The sequence below is a fragment of the Plasmodium gonderi genome (genome assembly GCF_002157705.1).
Source record: "Plasmodium gonderi DNA, contig: Chr07, whole genome shotgun sequence".
Taxonomy (NCBI): domain Eukaryota; phylum Apicomplexa; class Aconoidasida; order Haemosporida; family Plasmodiidae; genus Plasmodium; species Plasmodium gonderi.
This window is the reverse complement of record NW_021628932.1, coordinates 851,370-872,615: the sequence shown is the minus strand read 5'-3', so window position 1 is coordinate 872,615 and position 21,246 is coordinate 851,370. Positions and strand designations below refer to the sequence as shown.

General features: G+C 30.3%; 4 protein-coding genes across 4 annotated transcripts; 2 read left to right on the top strand and 2 right to left on the bottom strand.

The window, feature by feature from the left end:
• Positions 1-263: 263 nt before the first annotated feature.
• Positions 264-8,969, top strand: PGO_071770 (hypothetical protein, conserved; the record flags this gene model as incomplete). Its single annotated transcript, XM_028687050.1, has 1 exon — positions 264-8,969. The coding sequence occupies one exon, from the start codon at positions 264-266 to the stop codon at positions 8,967-8,969; it is 8,706 nt and encodes a 2,901-aa protein (XP_028542851.1).
• A 2,426-nt stretch (positions 8,970-11,395) lies between these two features.
• PGO_071760 (TLD domain-containing protein) lies at positions 11,396-14,815 on the top strand (the record flags this gene model as incomplete). Its single annotated transcript, XM_028687049.1, has 2 exons — positions 11,396-11,500; positions 11,984-14,815. 2 exons carry the CDS (start codon positions 11,396-11,398, stop codon positions 14,813-14,815), a joined length of 2,937 nt encoding a protein of 978 aa, XP_028542850.1.
• A 1,341-nt stretch (positions 14,816-16,156) lies between these two features.
• PGO_071750 (hypothetical protein, conserved) lies at positions 16,157-16,885 on the bottom strand (the record flags this gene model as incomplete). The annotated part of the gene is made up of 1 exon (XM_028687048.1): positions 16,157-16,885. One exon carries the CDS (start codon positions 16,883-16,885, stop codon positions 16,157-16,159), a length of 729 nt encoding a protein of 242 aa, XP_028542849.1.
• Positions 16,886-18,404: 1,519 nt separating this feature from the next.
• Positions 18,405-19,997, bottom strand: PGO_071740 (dolichyl-diphosphooligosaccharide--protein glycosyltransferase; the record flags this gene model as incomplete). The annotated part of the gene is made up of 1 exon (XM_028687047.1): positions 18,405-19,997. The coding sequence occupies one exon, from the start codon at positions 19,995-19,997 to the stop codon at positions 18,405-18,407; it is 1,593 nt and encodes a 530-aa protein (XP_028542848.1).
• Positions 19,998-21,246: the final 1,249 nt, after the last annotated feature.

Below are 21,246 nucleotides of genomic sequence, written 5' to 3'. Positions count from 1 at the left end.
TTAGAATTTTTTTTTTTTTTTTCCAACATTGTAGGAATGAGATTTACACAATTTTTTGAATATTTTTTTTGATCATTTTCGTATAAAACTATTTATAACTCTATTGCATTCTGCTCCAATCTATTTTCCTCCATTACATATCATCCAATTTAAGCGAAAATAAAGAAGTAGCAATTTTGCTTGCGTTTGTGATCTTCCCCAATTTGCGCATAAAAAAAAAGATATGAATAAGTAGAAAGGTGTACAGAAAAGAAAAAAAAAAAATGTCAAGTGAAAAACGTGGTAGCAAGATTCACGTATTTGTCATAAACGATGTGAAGAGTAACGATAAAGAAGATGAGAAAAAGGAAGAAGTGGATGATACTTTAAAGTCCGATGAATACAAAGTCAATGGTTGTGATGAGAATGCGTTGAATACAGGAAAGGAGGAATGTTCTGAAACCAAAAATAAAGAACGAAAAGATGGAGACATTGGTGGAGACCATGATAGAGGCACCACCAATTTGATGAAGAAAAATGAGGAAATCATAAGGCACAAAATTTACCATCCACAAGTTAGAATTATTAAAGTAAGTTGTGGAAAATCTATCATTGGGTTCTTATCGGTTATGGGGAAAGTATACTGTTGGCATTTGAATGGATTTGACGATTTTGATAAGAATGTACCGTACTTACTAGTAGGTAACATTTTGAAAAATAAAATAATCAACGATGTAAGTAGTGGAGATAACCATATTGCTTTTATTTCGAAGGAAGGAGAATTATTTACTTATGGTGATAACACATATGGCCAGTTGGGAAATGGACAAAGTGATGGGTTTGTTCCAGATGATGCAGTAGGATCTACCTTAGGTTTAACTACAGAAATGGCTCCTTCTGCTTCTTCCTTAGGAAAGGATGAAAAGGATCGAGAGGAAATGAAGGGAGAGGAAGAGATGGGACAGGGGAAAAAAACATGCCTTGGAGACTCTGAACAAGTAGATGCAAAGAATCAGAAAACAGATGTGCTGAAAAAACAGGATAAATGCAAAGTATACAAAATAGACGTAGAAAATAACATCGTGAAATATGTATACTCAAGAGATAAGTATACACTGTATCTAACCATTGATGGACTTTTATATGGGTTCGGATTGATAAACGAACATCTAATAAAAGGACAAAAAAATAAATACAAAAGTGAGAGAATATTAAAGAAACCACATCTGATACATACAAATAATATATCTTTTAAAAAAATTTCTGTTGGGAATAATTTTATTCTGGGAATTGATTTTCATAACTTGCTTTATTCATGGGGTGATAACACAGATGGAGTTCTTGGACATGATAATTATGAAGCATGTTATGAACCCAGGTTAATTGAAAATGTTAAAAATGTAATTTATGTAAGTGCAGGAAAAGTTAGTTTATGCAAAACCATTGATGGAGATATTTACATATGGGGGGCCAATTATGGACCTAAGCCTAGTCTCATAAAAAATAAATTTCATCAAATGATTATTAATCAAAATTTTATTATTGGTTTATGTGAAAAAAAAAATATATGGGTGAAAAAAATTGACAATTCATCTCATGGATATTATATCAACAATTTGAAAATAAATTTGTTATGTTCCTACGATAATTTAATTATCGGTGTGGAGAATCACGAAGAAAGGGAACTAGTAGGACCCATTCCTTTAGATGCAAAAGAATCAGATTCTAACTTGACACAGCAGAAGGAACATAAACAAACTGATAATTCCAAGCAGAGCAAAAATAATGATATTACGAATGCACATTTGAATGTTAACTCAAGTGGTGCATCTATCGCTACCGATTCAGTAGGTTTAGCTAGCACCAAAGAAGAAATACCGAATAATCCTACAGAAGGTGCAGATAGTAGCGAAAAAAATAGTTGCAGTGAAGGAATAAGTTATAGTGACATATTTCGCTTTGAAGAAAAGGAGAGGAAACAGAAATGCAACCCAGATGACACAGTCTCCAGTGCAGAATCCAGTGCAGAATCCAGTGCAGAAATCAGTGCAGAAATCAGTGCTAATGGGCCAGCAGATTCTGAAATGAATAATGATTCGGATGATCTTAGGAGGGGCGACACAAATGGTCATTACAGGCTGGGCACAATTGAGAAAGGGATAAAAACTGGTTCTTGTGGTGGTGTAGAGGATCTGAGAACAAAGTGTTCAGAGTTCTCGGAATTGAAATCATATCCTTCATGTAACTCTAATGAAAATTGTTATGAAAGTGGTGGTGACATAATGAATGATGGAAACAATGAAAATTGCAATACACTTGCGAGACAGAGAAATGATTTCCTGATGAATCAAGAAAAAGAAACAACGGAAAATAATTACTATGAATTGTTAGATACAGAAAGGAAGGAAGAAGATTACTTTGATGAAGAAAACTATGATGAAAAATATTATGATGAAAAATATTATGATGAAAAGTACTACGATGAAAGTGAAGAGAATTTCTTATTAACAAATTTGTGTGCAGAATCTGAATCTGTTAATCCGAATGCTAAACATTGTGTACTCATTAATAAACAAGCAATTGATAAACAGAATTCCCATTTAAAATCTGCATTGAAAAAATTTGCTACAAATAATAAAATTAAAAAAACTGTCTCATTTTCAAATTACGTGTACAATTTAACTAAATGTAACTATGAACCCATGAATGGAATTTCTAGTGATGAGGAAAGCAATGATAGAAAAATGGATAAAAGTAATGATGAAATGAAGGAAAATGGGGAAAATGATAAACCTGATCAAGTGAACGAAATTGACAAAATGGATAAGCATAATGAATCCGAGAAAATAGAAGAACACAAAATAGGAATACAAAATAATCCATTTAACATATCGGATAGAGACATTACCAAAAATTGTAAAAAAGAACAAAACATGTCATCCATTATTGATATGAATATAAAGTGCAACAATCCAGGAAGAAGCGATTTCTCAAATTATGATAATTTTTCTAATGATCTGAAAAATACATCAAATGGAAATTCATTTTTAGCGGATATTAACATGAATAATCAATTCGTATGGGATGAATCTTCAGAAGAGTGTATAACCCATGAGGATACCTTTAATAAGGATAGAGAAAATGCTGCTAAGACACAGACAGAAAGTGAATATATTACAAGAACAGAGTTATCAAAAAATTGTATTCCAATTCAAAATGATGTTTTCACATATCAAAATGAATTGAAGAAAGAAAAAGATATTATCAAAAATGTATCTAACGATATAAATGATCTCAACAATGATTATACGTTTGAGAATCATGCATCTGAAGGGTGTTCTTGTGGCATTTCAGAAAACAAATATACCAATTGGACAAACTCAAATATATGGGGATACAATTTTACCAGTACAGGATACAAGGATGCGGACCAATTTGAAAAAAATTCGTACAGTATTCTGAATAAGGATTATGGTATCAAATATAATTTTATTCAAAAAGCAAATAATTTCAGAAATGGAATTAATGAATATGAAAAAGGAGAAGAAAAGGGAGAGGAGACAACAGTAGCAGCAGCAGCAGCAACAACAGCAAGAGAATCCGATATAGAGCACCTGTGTAAGGTAGAAAAGGAATTAAATCCAACTATGATGTACAATTGTGTTGATAATAACTCCTGTAGGATTGTTACTCCAAGCGATTCGACCGTGAATACATCAAGCTGCCAGATTAGTTACAAAAATGTGAAAGACAATCATTCGAAAAATGAAAGCATAACTGTGCACACACCTGAATGGGGAGGAAATCAGTTAATTTGCGAAAGTTTCGAGATCAAGCCAAATAAAGAAACCATTCCACAGCTAGCTAAAAATAAAAAAGACACACAAAGAATTCAAACACTGAATACGAATGGGGATAGAAATATAGGCACAGGTACGAAATTGGTGATGCATAATGATGGAAAGAGCATCTTCATAAATACTAGATATTATACAAGAACTGTTCATATTCTATTAAAAAAAAAGACACAATTAAGAAAAGTAAAACAAAGAAGAGGAGTAGCAGAAGGAGCAGCTGCAGAAGTAGCCGCAGAAGTAGGAGGAAAAAATAAACGCTCGTTTCAAAAATTGCATTTGCACGATAGAGGAAAAAAATTGAATTCCAAGTTTTACCACTCCAGAAGGGTCCACTTTTTCAAAATAAAACATTATATATGTAAAAACGTAAAATACGAGATTGCTAAAAAAATAGTAAATGCAAAGAATGAGTGCCCACCACCTCTTTGCACGAAATCGGATCCATGGGATGTCCAAAATGAATATAAAGAGAATATGACAATACCTGCATCAGATATTTGTAAATGCTGTGGAGGATATACATTCCACGTCAAAAACACACATACGAAAGAAAAATCAAACAACAGTAATCAAATGAAGGAAACATTGATTACTAAAGGAGATAGAGATTCTGCTAAGAAGATATTTGTATCGAAGAATAAAAAAAAAAATACAACTTGTAATTTAAAACCTATTTTGAAGGAAAAGAAGATCGTGGGAAAACTTGAAAACTCAGATAATGGAACAAAAGGTGTGATTTGTAAAATGGGTATGAAACAAATTATATCCAAGAGTATGGAAAAGAGTATGGAAAAATCTACATGCAGTGCTAAAAATATGACGACTTCAAAAAATGAAAAAAACAGTGTAAACAAAAACAAAAAAAAAAAAAATAATGAGCAAAAGGAGAAAAATTTTATGACATGTTCAGATGATAATGTTTCAAATAAAAATTTCATACAGGAAAATCACAGTGAAAAAAATATCATAACCAAAATAAAACGAAATTCATCCATGTCGAACATCCACAATAATTTATATATCGATCCAAATGCAGATCAAAATGCGGATCAAAATGAGGATCAAAATGAGGATCAAAATGAGAAATTTGCAACATTGAAAAAAAAAAAAGAATATTTTTCCGATTCTGAAAATATATCTAAATTTGTTTCCCGTTCGAGGTCAGGGGATATTTCAAATTTATGTTCATCAAAAAAATGTTTTGAGAATGAATCGTACACCCGTTGTTTTAACAATATCACATGTAAGACGAGAAAACAAAAATGCAAAGAAAATGTTTTACAATGTCAACAGGTGAAGGAAGAAAAGGATATTAATTCTGGAAATGATAAACATCCAGATTTAGAAAATGATAACAGCGGTTTCTTAAGAGAAACAGAAAAAAATAATCATGTATGCAGCAGTTTAACAAGAAAAAAAGCAACAAAATTTCAAGCTGAGGTTAGAAGCAAGCCTGCACCAGAGATTAGGAGCCATTCCACACTAGAAACCAAAAACAAATCTTCAGGGAAGAAACAATTAAGTCGAACCGAATGGACAAGTGATACTGGGATTGTCGAATGTAACAAAGGAGATAATTTTCTTGGAGACAAAGGAGAAATAAGCAATAATAATATGAAAAAATATTCCAATACAAATATAAGAAACAAAGGACGTATTAATTCCACGCAGAAGAAAGTTAAAAAAAGTACAATCGAGGACACCACACTGTGTCTTTATAATCAAAATAATATGAAGGAAAAAAAATTAGGACAAACAAAAAAAAAACCATGCATTAAGAATAAGAAGACGACAAGAAACGTAAGCATAGACATACTCAGTATTACAAATAATGAAAAATGGGATTCATGCAAAAAGACTATTAACACAAAAGAAATTTCAAAGTGTAACACTGGATGTGTCAAAATAGATCAAGGGAAAAATCATGAAGAAATTGTTTCCATAGACGATGAGTCATTGAAAGAGAATTCTGCATTTAGCTACGAATCGCAAAGCGTAAAAAATGAGAAAAATAATAAAAATATAAACAAGAAAACGAAAACAGATAATAGTGGAAAAAGCAATATAAATGAAAGTAGAAATGTAAATAATAATCGAGGAATGCTGAAAAAGCTGGAAAAACAAATTAGACTAATGAAAAACGATGTAGAACTTGACAAAGATACAAGAAGACACGCAAATAAAAAAAACAATATTCACAAAATTGATAAGATACATAAAGAAGAAATTGAAATATTCGACAAAGAATATTCCACAAACAAAGATGAAAAGTGTGAACGTTTGTACCAAAATGTGAAAGACAAATTAGATTCGGATGTAAAATTAAGGGAGGAGAAAAAAAAAGGAAAAAAAAAATGCATAAAAAAATTACTTAAGGATGTGCTATTCATTTATAACGAATATAAATGCATAAAAAAAGAAAAGGAAGAAAATGAAAAAAAAAAAAATTATCTAAAATATTTACTTGAAAACACTGTAATAAAAACAAATGAAATGATTAGGATTAACAAAAATTCCTTTCAACTGTATATCGACAAAATAAGGAAAGAAAATGTGTTTTTAAAAAATGAATTAGATGAAGAATCACATCAACATCATTATGACTTACAACAATTAGTCAACAAAATAACACATTTGGAAAAAGTGAAAGATTTTATAGCTAGCCAAAATGAGGAATACACCAAAAGAAATATGACATTAACAATCGAATGCGATAAATATAAAAAAAAAGAAATGGAAACTCGTAGCATTGCTGATAACTATAAACGAAATTTAGAAAAAGAAAAAAATAAAAAAAAATACATACTCAGGAAAATTGAAAATTCCTTAAAATCGTGGGAAATCGATTACAACGAACTCAGCAGCAAGTACAACCTGCTCAGGGAGGAAAAGGAGGAACTAACGAAACGGAATGAGGAACTAACGAAACGGAATGAGGAACTAACGAAACGGAATGAGGAGCCAACGAAACGGAATGAGGAGCTAACGAAACGGAATGAGGAGCTAACGAAACGGAATGAGGAGCTAACGAAACGAAGTGAGCAGTTAGAGAAACTAAATGAGGAGCTGTCAAAACGGAATGAGCAGTTAGAGAAACTAAATGAGGAGCTGTCTAAGCGCTGCGATAATTTGTCAAAGATGTACAATCAAGTGAGCGAAGAAGTTATCTTACTTAAGAGAGAAATAAATGGAGAGGAGAGAGTAGGCAGGGAGAGGGTAGAAAAAGTGGATTACTTAGGTGGTAAATATACATCAAATAAAAAAAACATAAATAACAAACAACATAAGATTCTTATGACTAGGAATAATGGAAGTAATGCAAAAGGATGGAATGATGGATCATCCGATAACCATGAAAGAATGACAGAAAATAAGGGAAGACAGAAAGAGGGGGAAAAACATATTTTACATTTGAAACGTGAGAATGAAGAAGAGGAAATAAAAAAGAAAAAAAAGGCAATTCATGAAAAGGATACAGATTTATCAAAAACTTTGGAATTTTTAAAAGATAAATTAAAACAGAATTGGAAAAATTTCAAAAACCAAGATTCATTAGTAGAAACAATTCTTGAAGAGGTAATTAAGATGGCATTTAACAGTATAAATGACAAAAAGGTAGTAAGAGAAAGTAATCACAAATTGGAAAAAACGGCAGTGAGAGACCTTATTCAACATGTCATAAAAGGAGATATTGGAGATGAGCAGGTAGTGCACCTCTCAATAGAGAACACGGTGTGTGGTAGTAGTGGATCTGCTGAGAAAGTTCAAGTGGGTGGGTTGATGCAGGACGAGGCAGGACAAGTGGGAGTGGAAGTTGAGGAAGTTGGAGAGGTGGAAGAAGTTGGAGAGGTGGAAGAAGTTGGAGAAGTGGAAGAAGCTGGAGAAGTGGAAGAAGCTGGAGAAGTAAGAGAAGTTGGAGAAGTGGGAGAGGTAGCAATCTCATTTGACGAATGGGACGAACGCATTGATTCAGGAAAAAGAGCAACCCACAGGAACAAGTGCAGTGATGAGAAGAAAAAGGAAAAACTTAAAAAGGTTGTAATGGAACAAATGGAGGAAATATTGACTTCCGTTGAAAAAATAAAAGAAAATTATTCGCACGACAGTAAAGAAGTTAGAACTGATAAGATGGAAGGAGACAATTTGGTAAGTAGTGAATCTATGGAATCGAAAATATCCATTTATGATATTCAATCCAACGGGATCCTTGTGGATAATGAAGAAACTCCCTTAAACCAAACAGTTGTGAAGAATGATGGAAATAGTCAAGGTAAGTTCAGTAAGGCAGAAGAATGGAACGAACAGAAGGAGAAATTCACTACATATGCGAAATCTACAAGTTTGAAAAAAAAGACACAAACGATTACACATTCGAAGTTGCAAAAATCAAGGAAAAATAAACTGCTGAGTGAAACAAGTGGAATGTTGAATAACATAACAAATGCAGTGAAAGGAAGTAATGGAAGCAATGGAAGTAATGGAAGTAATGGAAGTTATGGAAGTTATGGAAGTAATGGAAGGGATTCTATGAATCGTTCTGATGGGTGGTGTGATGAAGATGAGGAGCAAGTGAAGCAAAAACGAAAGAAAGAAAAGAAAATTTACAATGGTAAAGGTGGTAAGGGGTATTCAAATGAACAGAATTTAAGAACGAAAATTAGAGATATCAAAAAGAATGACATTGAGAAAGGGATAGATTTAAAGAGAGCCAATTCATCAAGTATCGACATGCAAAAGAATGTCCAAGATGGGATATCATCAAGTATGACTATTTTAAAAAAAAATGCACAATTAAAAGAAATCGAAAATAATGGTTTTTTATTAATGCAAGATGGCAGCGGTATAAATAAAAATAACGCTTATCACAGAAATGCAAAGTTCAATGATTCAGTAGTACCAAAAGGGAAGATGAATACTAGAGGGATTAAAAGAGAAAAAAGTGCAAGTACTAACGATGCACACAAAGGTAATAACCCAAGTGATAACCTGAAAACAAAAAATAATGAACTGAATGATATATTAGATTGCATTTTCGATGCATCAACGGATCAGTCATCTCTCAATGAAAACATGCTAAATATTCAAAACTTGATCGAGAACAACCTTAAAAACATTTTCAGCGCCCGCGATTAGAATGGATGGCAGCCATGTATGGAAGTAGTGGACGAAAGTAGTGCATATAGACCTGTGAATTGTACATGCATGGTAAAAAAAAAAAAAAAAAGACGTGCTCTTTTCTGCTTTATATATATTTTCTCCATCACATATGCACGTAAATGTGCTCGAATGTATCCATGTCTACACATGTGTTATAATATAACCATATATATATATATATCAAACGTGGGTGAGGGCATGACGTATGAACATTGCACCCATATACTTATATGTGTTAAGATTTAAATGTTAGACCAAGGGCAGTTTTTTTTTTTTTTTTTTCCCTTCTAAACATTGTATATTTTTATTATGGCGCTTTTTTTTTTTTTTTTTTTTTTTTTGGTCTTTAATGGAAACAAATTTTAATCTCTCTTCTACGATGTCATAAAACGTCCTTCATCTTCGGGATTTTTAAAATGGAAAAAATATTGACCTTTTATTTTTTTTTTTTTTTCCACTTTTTGTATTATGATTTTTTCTTTTCGTTAACATCTTACATAGTAAAAAATGTGAAAGTTTTCACTAGCTCTGTATATATGCATATGCAACACGATAATTTTGTGTGGGACTTGTTTTTATTTCACTTTATTATTTTACATTATTATTTTACATTATTATTTTACATTATTATTTTACATTATTGTTTTACATTATTATTTTACATTATTATTTTACATTATTGTTTTACATTATTATTTTACATTATTATTTTACACTATTGTTTTACATTATTGTTTTACATAATTTTATTATTTTTTTTTTTTTCTGTTGTTATAAAGTAAATCCACTTAACTAAACCTTTTGATAGTAATTAAAAAAGCTCTTGTTAATTTTTAATTTTTATACCTCATTGGATTGGCATTTTTTTTATTTTTTTTTTTTTTTTTTCCATATGATTATGTTTTATACTACAAAACGGAAATTTTTTTTTCTTTTTTGTATTCCACAAGACTTTTCACACTTTCACCTCCTTTTTGGACTTTTAAAAAGTGGTAGTATATATTATATAATACTTGATTAACAAACAGTTATGAGTGTAATAATATATAACATGTTAATTGAAATAAAAATAAAAAGCTTGAAAAGTTGTATTTTTTTTTATATTTTTTTTTTTATGTGTTTTCACATTTTGACGTTTCTGCGTTATAGGCGTTTATACTTGTGTGGGATACACATTATTTTTACCTTTATTTTTTCCCTCCTCTTTTTAACCTTCCTTTTCTTCCTTTATTCCTTTCCTCTTTTCATTCATTCTTTCTTTACTTTTCTTTTCTTTTCTTTTCCTTTTTTTTTTTACACGAATTTTTCATCTTCAATCGTGTTAAAAATATTTAGAAATAAAAATGGAAATAAACTGAAATCGCTTGGAAGTGTTTGGTATCGCTTGAAACCATTTGAAACGATTTGAAACGATTTGAAACCATTTGTAATCTTTTGAAAATTGTTTGAAAATCGTTTGAAATCATATGGAAATGTAACACGTCCTACCGATTTTTGTTTGTTTGTTTTATTTTGTTTTGCTTTATCATTTACTGGGTCCATTTCCTTTTTTTTTTTTTTTTTCCTTTGCCTTTTTCAACAGGAAAAGCATTCGTTTACAATTTTTTTAATTTTTTATATAATTTTTTACATTTTTTGTATTTCTTTACATTTCTTTACATTTCTTACATTTCTTTACATTTCTTTACATTTCTTTACATTTCTTGCATTTCTTTACATTTCTTTACATTTTTACATTTCTCACATTTCTCACATTTCTTACATTTCTTTACATTTCTGTACATTTCTGTACATTTTTTTATATTTTTATTTTTTTGTATTTATAACATATGCTCATTCCAGACCAAATAAGACACATGTTAAAAAAAAGGAAAAAAAAAAATTTATATATTTCCACCCCATTTTAAGACAATTTTTTTTTTTTTTTTCCTTTTTTTTAAATGCTTATTATTTTCTTCAAGTTTTACGTCTTCGCATCATGTGTTACCAGCCTTCCCGAAACAGCAACTTGGTTTCTGGAATTGTGACCTACTTGGTTGATTAGTAATAATCCATGACACTTGGAATTTTTAAAGGTGCAAATGGATCAGTACTAGCTCATCTTGTGAAGTGATTTTCATATGAAAATGAACCATTATTTCATTCTATTTTTACGCCTCTATTTATACAACCCATCGTACTCAACTTTTTACATCGTTTTTTTTATTCAGTTTTTTATGCAACTTATTTTTTTGAACTCCTTATTCAAATCATTTTTATTGTTTTTTCTGTTCTTTTTTATCCTTTACTCGGCCTTTTTTTTTTTTTTTTTTTTTTTTCTCTTTTTAAAATGCTTACTTGTGCCGCCAATCCGCTTAAGCAGCAATGTCGAAAAATGTAAAATCTGCTAAAAGTTTCAAATAATGGATGAAAATCACACGAATAACAAAATAAAAGTTTTAAATTTTTTTCAGAATGAAGAAATACAGGAAAATAAAGAGAAAACACACTATTCTAGCAAATTCGAAGTAGGGATAATATATACATGTAAAATGAGTTACAGAAATGTCTATGGATGAAAGCAGTTCACACGCGCTCATCAGCTTTAGTGTGTCCATTCCACTGTCTCATTATTATTATTCTTACTGCTACGGTCGTTACTGCTACTGTTTATTATTATTATTTTTTTTTTATATAATGAGACCCGTTACATGTCTTGAATTTGCGAATGTGAAATCGGTTCAACTGTATTGGTGGGTCACACCATTCCGAACATATGCAGTGTAGTTCTGAATAATTCTTTGCAGACACATGTACCCAAATAGTTATTGCCGTTCATGCATTTTATTAACCTTTTTGCAGTGCTGTACATGCCTTTTTTTATTTCATCACTGATCATTTTATCATTTTATCATTTTATCACGTGATCACACCATCGTACCACCATTTCATAACTTCATAACTTTATCATTTTTTTTTTTTTTTTTTTTTTTTTTTTTTTTTTTGGCTAGTTCGAAAAGGGAATAATCCGCAACGCTATCGTGTCAGGAAATTCGAGCAAGAGTACCAAACTGGAAGAAAAGGACAGAGAGAAAAAAAATTGCATAATATTTCGAGAACAATGCGAATACTGTTTAACTAATTTTTCTATAAGTGGACACCTTATTTTAACAAAAGAATCGTTACTGTTTGAACCTGATTTAAGAGACAAAAATGTGATAACACACGGATTTGGTACATATCAAATATTTATTGATTTGTATGATATATATGAATGTGCACATATTGTAATGCCAACGAAAGATACTTACCTTTGTAATAATGAAGATACGTGTGGATTTATTCAAGTCTTGTTAAAAAGTATATACAGTAGAGTATGTGATGATTCTTCGCATAAAAAAAATAGTATGGGTAATTGCTACAGTCATGTGAATAATAATACAGTTAATGATGATATGAATAAACAGAAAAGTGTTTCATATTACAAATATATTAGTAGAAGTTTATCGTATGTATTCAATTTAGCACAGCCATTAGTTCAGAACGCATCTCCTTTTAAGGAAGAAAAAAATGATCGCATCTTTGGCACAGCCAATTATTCTTCACATATTTTAAAGAATGTTACAAGTAATGACAATTTAAACGAGGAAGAAAACGAGAATGAAAATGAAAGTAAAAACAGAGGTGAAAATAGAAATGGTGAGTTCAAAAAAAATAGCCTTATAAATTTTGACATTACTTCACCAAAGAACAACATTGTAGAACATTTACAAGACAGAGATTTAAAAATATATCAAAAGATTAACGAAACAGATTATAGTAAGGTAATTACATCTCATCCAAATATAACCTATAAGAATAGTCTGAATTTAGCGAATTCACATTATTCATTCAAGGATGAGGTAAAGCATGCTATAAAGAATAATGGGAGTACTTCCATTCCTTATGAAAAGACAAAGAGCGAATCATTGAAATCATCGAACATAGTCACATCACATGAGGGGTATAGTTCCTCACAAAATGTAATTTGTAATTATAAAAGTGAACAAATTTCGAACGTATGTAATGAAAAGAACCATGTGTCCAAATGTCCTCCAAGAATTAACAATCACCAGTTTGCTAATGAAATCACAAATCAGAAAAGAATTTCCGATATTATGTCAACACAAATGGGTGCATCAGATGATTACTTCACACGTAAAACCATCTTAAATGATGTAGAATCTTTGAAAAGAGAAGATTCCATAATTTATGAAAGAGAAACAACACGTTCCTGCTCCAAGTCTTTGAAAAATATCTCCTTCGAGATTCATCACACGCAATTGGACTCTTCATCCAACGTGAATAATTATTTGAAGGATTGCGTAAGCATTGATGCAAGCCAGGGAAATTATGGGAACCAGGGAAACGATGCAAACAGGAGTACGACAGAATTTGGACAGAACAGCGAACCAAATAAAAAGGCTCACAAAAAGTATGAAGAGAAAAGTTTCATACTCTTCAGATTCTTTAACAACAATAAGGCATATGAAACTACGACGAAGATAATTAAAGAAATTGATGAAGTTAGAAAATCAGAAAATAAAATAAAAAAAACCATCACCGCAGTTCCATTTACATCCAATGAATTGTTAAGGTGTATTATTGAACAGTCATTAATAGCCAAAGAATCTAAAAATAAAATCTTCGGAACGGCAAATTCAATGAATGATATTAAGGATTTAAAATATTTAGCATCAATCCCCAAATTGGAGTATATTAATGGCTCTGTGAGATTGTTAAACAAAGAAATCACAAAGCAGATAAATTATTACTTGCCACCAACCTTGAGTATCAAAATATGGAAAATGGCTTTTTGCTCAAGTATACATGGTGTTTCATTTAAAACATTATACAGAAGTGTGTCTAATAAAGGAAGTGTCATTTTATTAATTTACGACATGCATAACGTCCTCTTTGGTTGCTTTCTCGATAAATTATGTTGCGATAATTCTTATTACGGTTCTGGGGAAAATTTTCTTTTTACTTTTAAAGATCCAGAGAAGAAATTGAACGAAAATCAGATCAAAAAAAAAGAAGACAATGGCGATGGCATCGTCGACAAAAATTATGGCAAGCAGCACATCGGCAGTAGTGTTAACAATGGAAGTACAGGTAACATTTATAAAAGTCATAACAGTGATAGCAGTTCTAAGAATTATAACACGGGTAGCAGTTCTATGAATTATAACACGGGTAGCAGCAATGGCCAGCATGGAAATGGGCGCAGTGTGGACTCGAAAAAAAACATAGATAACTTTGGTGATTCAGAGGAGATCAATGATAATGTAAGAAGAACAAATACTAACCAAGATATGAAGGACATAAAAATGACAAATAATTGGAAAATCTCCAATTCGCAGGAAAAATTAGCAGTCGATTTTGAGCCCAACATGAACGGATCTTTTGACAGTTTTTCCAAACAGGAAAAAAGTCCCGATTCTCCAATAACCATCTCTGATTACGTGAATAACCTGAAAATGAATATACATCATGTGAACTGTGAAAAAGATAGTGATGAAGAGAACTATAAGAAGAAATATAAAGACAAAGAGAGTATTGTCAAACCTGATGACTACAGTGACAAGGACAACAATGAAAATTGTGGTGGATCTTCTAACGATATGCATTACAAAATGAAAACGTTTAACGGAGAAAAATTTAACCATTTGATGAATCCCCAGAATAAAAGTTTCTATAAGAGTGATAAACCAAATACAGGAATTATGAGTAAAAATGAAGAAGAAGAAGAAGAAGAAGAAAAAAAAAAAAAAAAAAAAATCAAAATAATAATGATAATATGACCATACAGGTGTACACATGGACAACTCGAAATAATTATTTTATATATTCTGATGAAAAATCGATAACAATAGGTGGTGGAGATAATTATTCCTTGGTTATCAATGATGATTTGTGCAAAGGCCAGACAAACAGAAGTAGCACTTATGATAACGACTTGTTAACGTACGATGATGAATTTGAAATTCAGTTCTTGCAGTTATGGGTATTTGATGATGCATAGAGTCTAAAGGAAGACTTGACATAGGGATGTACACGTCATGGGGGATCACAATGAAAATATACCTAGCGTAATGGAAAGATGTTACAACAAAAGTTAGAATATAAAATTTATCCCTAAAGTTGTGTACCTTACCTCACATGCAGTTACATGTATCCTACCGAACTTCTACAGAGACATTTTTCTTTGGCCTCTATCGAAATAAGAGGTGGCTCTCCATCAACCAACGGATCGTCCACTTGATACACCAAGTGCTTGTGCAAGGATGGCAGATATGTGTGGGGCCCCAATATAGGCCTATGATAACGCGTATACGTATGCATATATATATATGCATGCATACATACATACATACATGCATACATACATGCATACATACATACATACCTACATGCATATACACATTTAGCATATTTTTTGTTCTGTTGTATGCACATAAAATGATTATTATGTGTATACCCATTCTTAATGCACAAATATGTGGATATATACACATGCATACATTTTTTTTTTTTTTTTTTTTTTACTCATTCACGCGTTCTCATTTTGTACTTTGCAAATTATGCAATTTTTCTAATTTTTTTTTTATGACCATATGAATGTGGGGATTGTTTTTATTTATTTTTTTTTTTCTTATTTAATTTTAATTCAATGAAGACAAAATAAATCTAAAGAAGACAAATTTATTAATTTTATCTGTGTTAATGAGAAAATAAAAATTTAGGAAAGCCATATAACTGAAATGGGCTTAAAAAAATGTGTTTGCATATTTCTGTGTGCAAAAAAAAGGGTATGCATGAATTGGTGTATTTTTATATGCATGCAAATGTTTAATATGTACATATGAACATTCATGTGTTTATTTATTTTTTTTTTCTGTGCACATTAGCGGCTAGCCGTTGTGAAAAAAAAAAAAATAATAACAAAATAAAATACGTAAATAAATAAGTAAATAAGTAGGTAAATAAAGAAATACGTAAATAAATAAGTAAATAAATAGGTAAATAAATAAATAAGTAAATAAATAAGTAAATAAATAAATAGGTAAATAAATAAGTACATAGATAAACAAATGCATGCATTAACAATGCAGGTAAAAAATGGGAAAAAAATTATAGACGGGTTAGGCAAAAATGGCACTCCCAATTCTCAGCTGGGTTGTTCTGTGCTTAATGGCTAGTTCAAGGTCCCCAGACATGCCCATACTCATATGAAATTTTTTTCCGCGAAAAAAATTATTTATAACAGGATTATTTAGCAGTTTATTTTTAATATCATTCAAAATTATGAAGGAGTTTTCTCTATTTGTTATATCTAAGGAGGAAATCGTCATAAGTCCCTTAAAAATTAAGAATTCACAATTGTTAATAATGTACAAAATTGTACTTTCAATGTCATCATAGTTGCTATGCATAATTCCAGTTTTATTCGGGTCGTCTGTTGTCTTAACTTGCATTAACACACGAATTTTTTTTAAATTGTTATTGCCATTTTTTAAATTTTCATTCATAATTTTTAAATAATTATTTAACAAAATAGCTTTTTTTTGCTTATCTAATGATTCCACCATGTGCAAATTTTTTACATTTGCTAAAGCCTTGCATTTCTTTGATTGAAGATTCCCTATGAAATGCCACTTTATGGTTTGTGGCAGCTGTCGTGACTTTTCTTCCAAAGCTTCAAGAGAATTCTCCCCAAAGTGATATTTTTTGTCATATGAGTGGATGTTATTTATTTCCTCATTTCCTACATATTTGCTTACAATTAATATCTTCGGTACGTCTACGCAACAGTTATCGCAGATGGATTTTATTTTATTTTCAATATCTTTCAAGTTGTTAATATATTTCATTTTTCTGGTGTTCACGCTAGGGAGTGTTCTTATCAAGAAAAGAAGCGGGTTTGCCTTTTCGACAGATATTTAGTTATATATTTACATATCTATTTATTTATTTACTCATCTATTTGTTTATTTATTCATCTATTTGTTTATTTATTCATCTATTTGTTTATTTATTCATCTATTTGTTTATTTATTCATCTATTTGTTTATTTATTCATCTATTTATTTACTCATCTATTTACTTATTTACTTATCTATTTATTTATCCATTCATCCTATCTATATGTACCCACCTATTTATAATTATTTTTTCTTTCTCCAGAACACGTTTATGTAGAATTAACGCCTTGATAAATCAGATCCATGTATGTAATTTCTGCCGTGGAAGAAACAATGCTGGGTGAGCCCATATGTCCAGGGTAACTTGTTTTAAAAATGTTAGTAAGAACTTGTTCTAAAATTACCAGTTTCGTGTTTAACAACCTACACTTTTGCTATATTGAGATAAAATTATACATAACATAAAAAACATGTATTTCACGCACATTTTTGAATTATTTCGCTCCCTAATTCATTTGCAATATGAAATTATAATTTTTTTTTTTTTTTTTTACTTAAAATTTTATATTCTCTGCTTAGGCATTTTTACCAGTTCAACTACACTTGTTTTATACATTCGACAAAAGTAGATATAATTTTTTTTTTTTCGCTTTTACCATTTCCTCTCCACATTTTTCTGCACAAATGGACGACAAAATATTTTTTTTAATAAACAACTCCACTATTCCTCTACACATACATGAACAATCATCCTGGGTTAGTTATTAGTCGGAAATATATATATTTTTATGGTGTGAAAACATGTGCAACTTAGTTATACCGTTGCGACAAAAAAAAAAAAAAAAATAAATAAATAAATAAAACAAAATAAATAAGCATTATGGGCATAAGAATGTTATACAGGTTCGATAGCACAAATAGTAAGGGACATTATACCTACATCACCAGCTGTAAGTAAATGCTCCCATACCGTAAATATTAAATCATACATAAAATCAAAAAAGGGCACAATAGGTAGGTTCTATTCCAAAAATTAAGACGCAAGGCTATTAAGCTGAAACTGCTGCAGACCCCATATATATTGCTCCTGAAGAGTTATATCCATGTATAATTTTCATATAATATGAACATTCATGAAGATGTATGCATATGTGTTCGCATGGAGAGTAACAAAAAAGCAATTTGCACAACAACTCAAGAGGGGTGTATGCACCACATCAAGTGGGTAAAAAATGTCCAAATAACTACGCATCTTCTGCTTCATTATTTCCGAATATGCAGTAGGAATGCACATACAAAATTGTCATACAAAATTGTCATACAAAATTGACATACAAAATTGACATACAAAATTGACATACAAAATTGACATACAAAATTCATGTACATAATTCACCTATTTGCAACATGGCAAGAGCATGGAAAATAAAAAAAAAAAAAAAAGGAATAAAAAGGGGACATAAAAATTCTACTCGACTTTGTTCTTATAGGGATGGGTGCTTTTTTCGCAAGAGCCCCAGTGGTCAAACAGAAGGATCAAAATGAATAAAAAAAAAGAAAAAAGAGACATGTAAATGTAGAAATAAAAGGGGTAAAATGGAAAATGCACTTTTTTATTTTTTTCATAATGTAATGGAGATCGAACAGTAAGGAAGTAATTCAAATTTAATATATTGTAACCTTTTCTTAGGTAGTATATTTGTATTTTATATACACCATGTTCAGTTGGCAGTTGAAAATTTTTATAATATGTTGGATTGTCTATACCTTTATAGATATTTAAAAAATTTCTTCTATTAACTTTCAATTTAATAACATCAAATTGTACATCATCCTTTTTAAAAGGTACCCAAAAATCATTCTTCAATTCGTAGAGATCAATGGACATATGAATTAAATCATTTACAAAAAAATTTTCCTCCTTTTTATTTTCAATTTTGTGTAATTTAAAATTGTTATATCGAATAATACCAATTTTTTTAAAATTCCACAGAATTATGTCTTGAGAAAAAATTTTATTTTCTTCATTAAGCTGGAAAAATAGATTGGAAAATATTTCTGTGGATGACGAAAAAATAAATCGGGAATTATTTTCCAATTGAATACCTGACACTAATAGTAAATCAGTTCCTTTATTATATTTTTTTCTAAATTTATCATTCTTATCAAAAAGTAAACAATTTTTTGTGCATGTCACAAGTTCAAGAAAGTACTTTTTTTTCAACAATATGGAATGTGCTGTCCCTTTGAATAAAATACGTTTTATTTTGCTTGCATGCACTGGGATGAACATGCTTGAATTGGAAATAACATGATGAGAAAAAATTGGTGTATTTTGTATTATTTCACTCGTATAAAATGAATGTTCTACTTCTCCTATTGTAATTTTCCTTCCATCATGAGAATTTTTTTGTACATTTGGCAAACTTTGATTAAAACTGTCTATGACATATGACATATTTCCATATACATTAACATTCAACTGATTTAGAAAATGCATTCCACTTTTTCCAATTACACTGTTTACACTTAAAAAAATGTTTTTTTTCTTTTCCAGAAATCCTTTTACATAATTGATGTTTATGTATTCCATAACATTGTCATCCAGAACGTTTAATATTATTACTAATCCATCGAACATGGCTTGATCTGATGGGTGCAGTTCACATTCCTCCCAGTTTGCCATGCAATTAGAGTTTCCACTGTTGTCACTACTGTCACTACTGCCACTCCTACTGTTGCCTCTGCTGCCACTACTGCCACTTCTATGCCCAATTTGTGCGAACTTTCCAATCTGGTGACCTCTCCCATCTTCACCTCCTCTCAATATTTGCAAAAAATCTCCATGAGTTTGCAGCAAATTTTGTATGTTAGTCACAAGCACTAATTTGCTTTCACTGAATTTTTTTATTTTATTTTTTATAACACCTTTAATGGACTCCTTGTCAAAAGAAACCCTTTCTAATTTTATCTTTTCGCACCCACATGTTCTTATGATAATAAATAAAAAAATAATTAAGCATAGAAGAAATACAATTCTTGTTGTTCTTTCGTTCTTCATTATTTCCTGATAATTTTATGGTCTTCGTCGCTTGAAGATGGAAAAAGTGAGACATAGATGATACGGATATTTTATTTTTCTGATTCCTTTGTCTCTGCACGTTCAGATATGTGTGTTCAAGAGGAAAGAGTGTCCATTTACGTTTAAAAAATTGTGGAATTATATATATATATATATATATATATATATATATATGACCCATGCAGGTGTAATCTTTTACACTAATGTTCTGTTAAAGTTTTTTTTATGAAAATGGCAATAAAAGTGATTGTTCCCTCCCTTTTTTTTCAATTTTTTCGCTTCTTTCGTCCTCTTTCCCCATCTCTTATACGAATCTACAACCACAAAAAAATAACTCATGACAGCAGAAATATAAAAAAAAAAAAAAAAAAAAAATAATATTTTTATTCTATAGAGTCTCTCCCAAATATGTTACTGACTCTTCCCAAAATTGCGACTTTTTTTTTTTTATTTTTGCACAATATTTATACATTGTATCTAATCGGAGAGGTAAGGTTATATCTTTGGTAGGAAGTGTCAATTAAAAAAATGGATAAATTTTGTTCGTAATGATAAATGTGGATATATTTATACATGAGATAAGTACTGGAGTGGGGAGAAACTATGTGTGATAAGTTATCTTCTCTCCTTCAGCTACTCCAGTACCAACGTAAGAAATGTTATAAAGTTGTTAAGAAAAAAAAAAAGAAGGAATTATATATGCAAGCAGAAATGGGGAGTAGTATAAGTGTAAATTTAAGGAGGGTGTTAATGTGTTTTATTAGAGGATTGGTTATAATTGACATTTTGGCTAAGCGAGTATTCTATTGTATAAAAAAAAAAAAAAACACATTTAAGGAATATAATTTTGTAAAATGAAAGCATAAAATAGAAAACACCTTTAAAGGTTATAAATTCACAATAAGACGAAAAAGTAAGGAGAGATTCTATTTTTGAAATAAAAGTTTTGTAATAATTATGACAACCTAATGGGTCTGCATTAGAGAATAAATTAGTGTATAACACAAAAAGGATGCCCATTATAAAAGTGTGTGCAAAATGAATGAGAAAAGGAAAAAAAAAAAAAGGAAGAAAATATTGCAAATGAAGCAAAGATGAAGAAAATGAATCAAAGTAGTGCAAAGTAAAAAAAAAAAAAAAAAAAAAAAAAAAAAAAGGACGCGTAACACATTCACACGTTTAATCAAATAAAACAAACAACGCTTATCCCCCACAGGGTCTGTAGGGT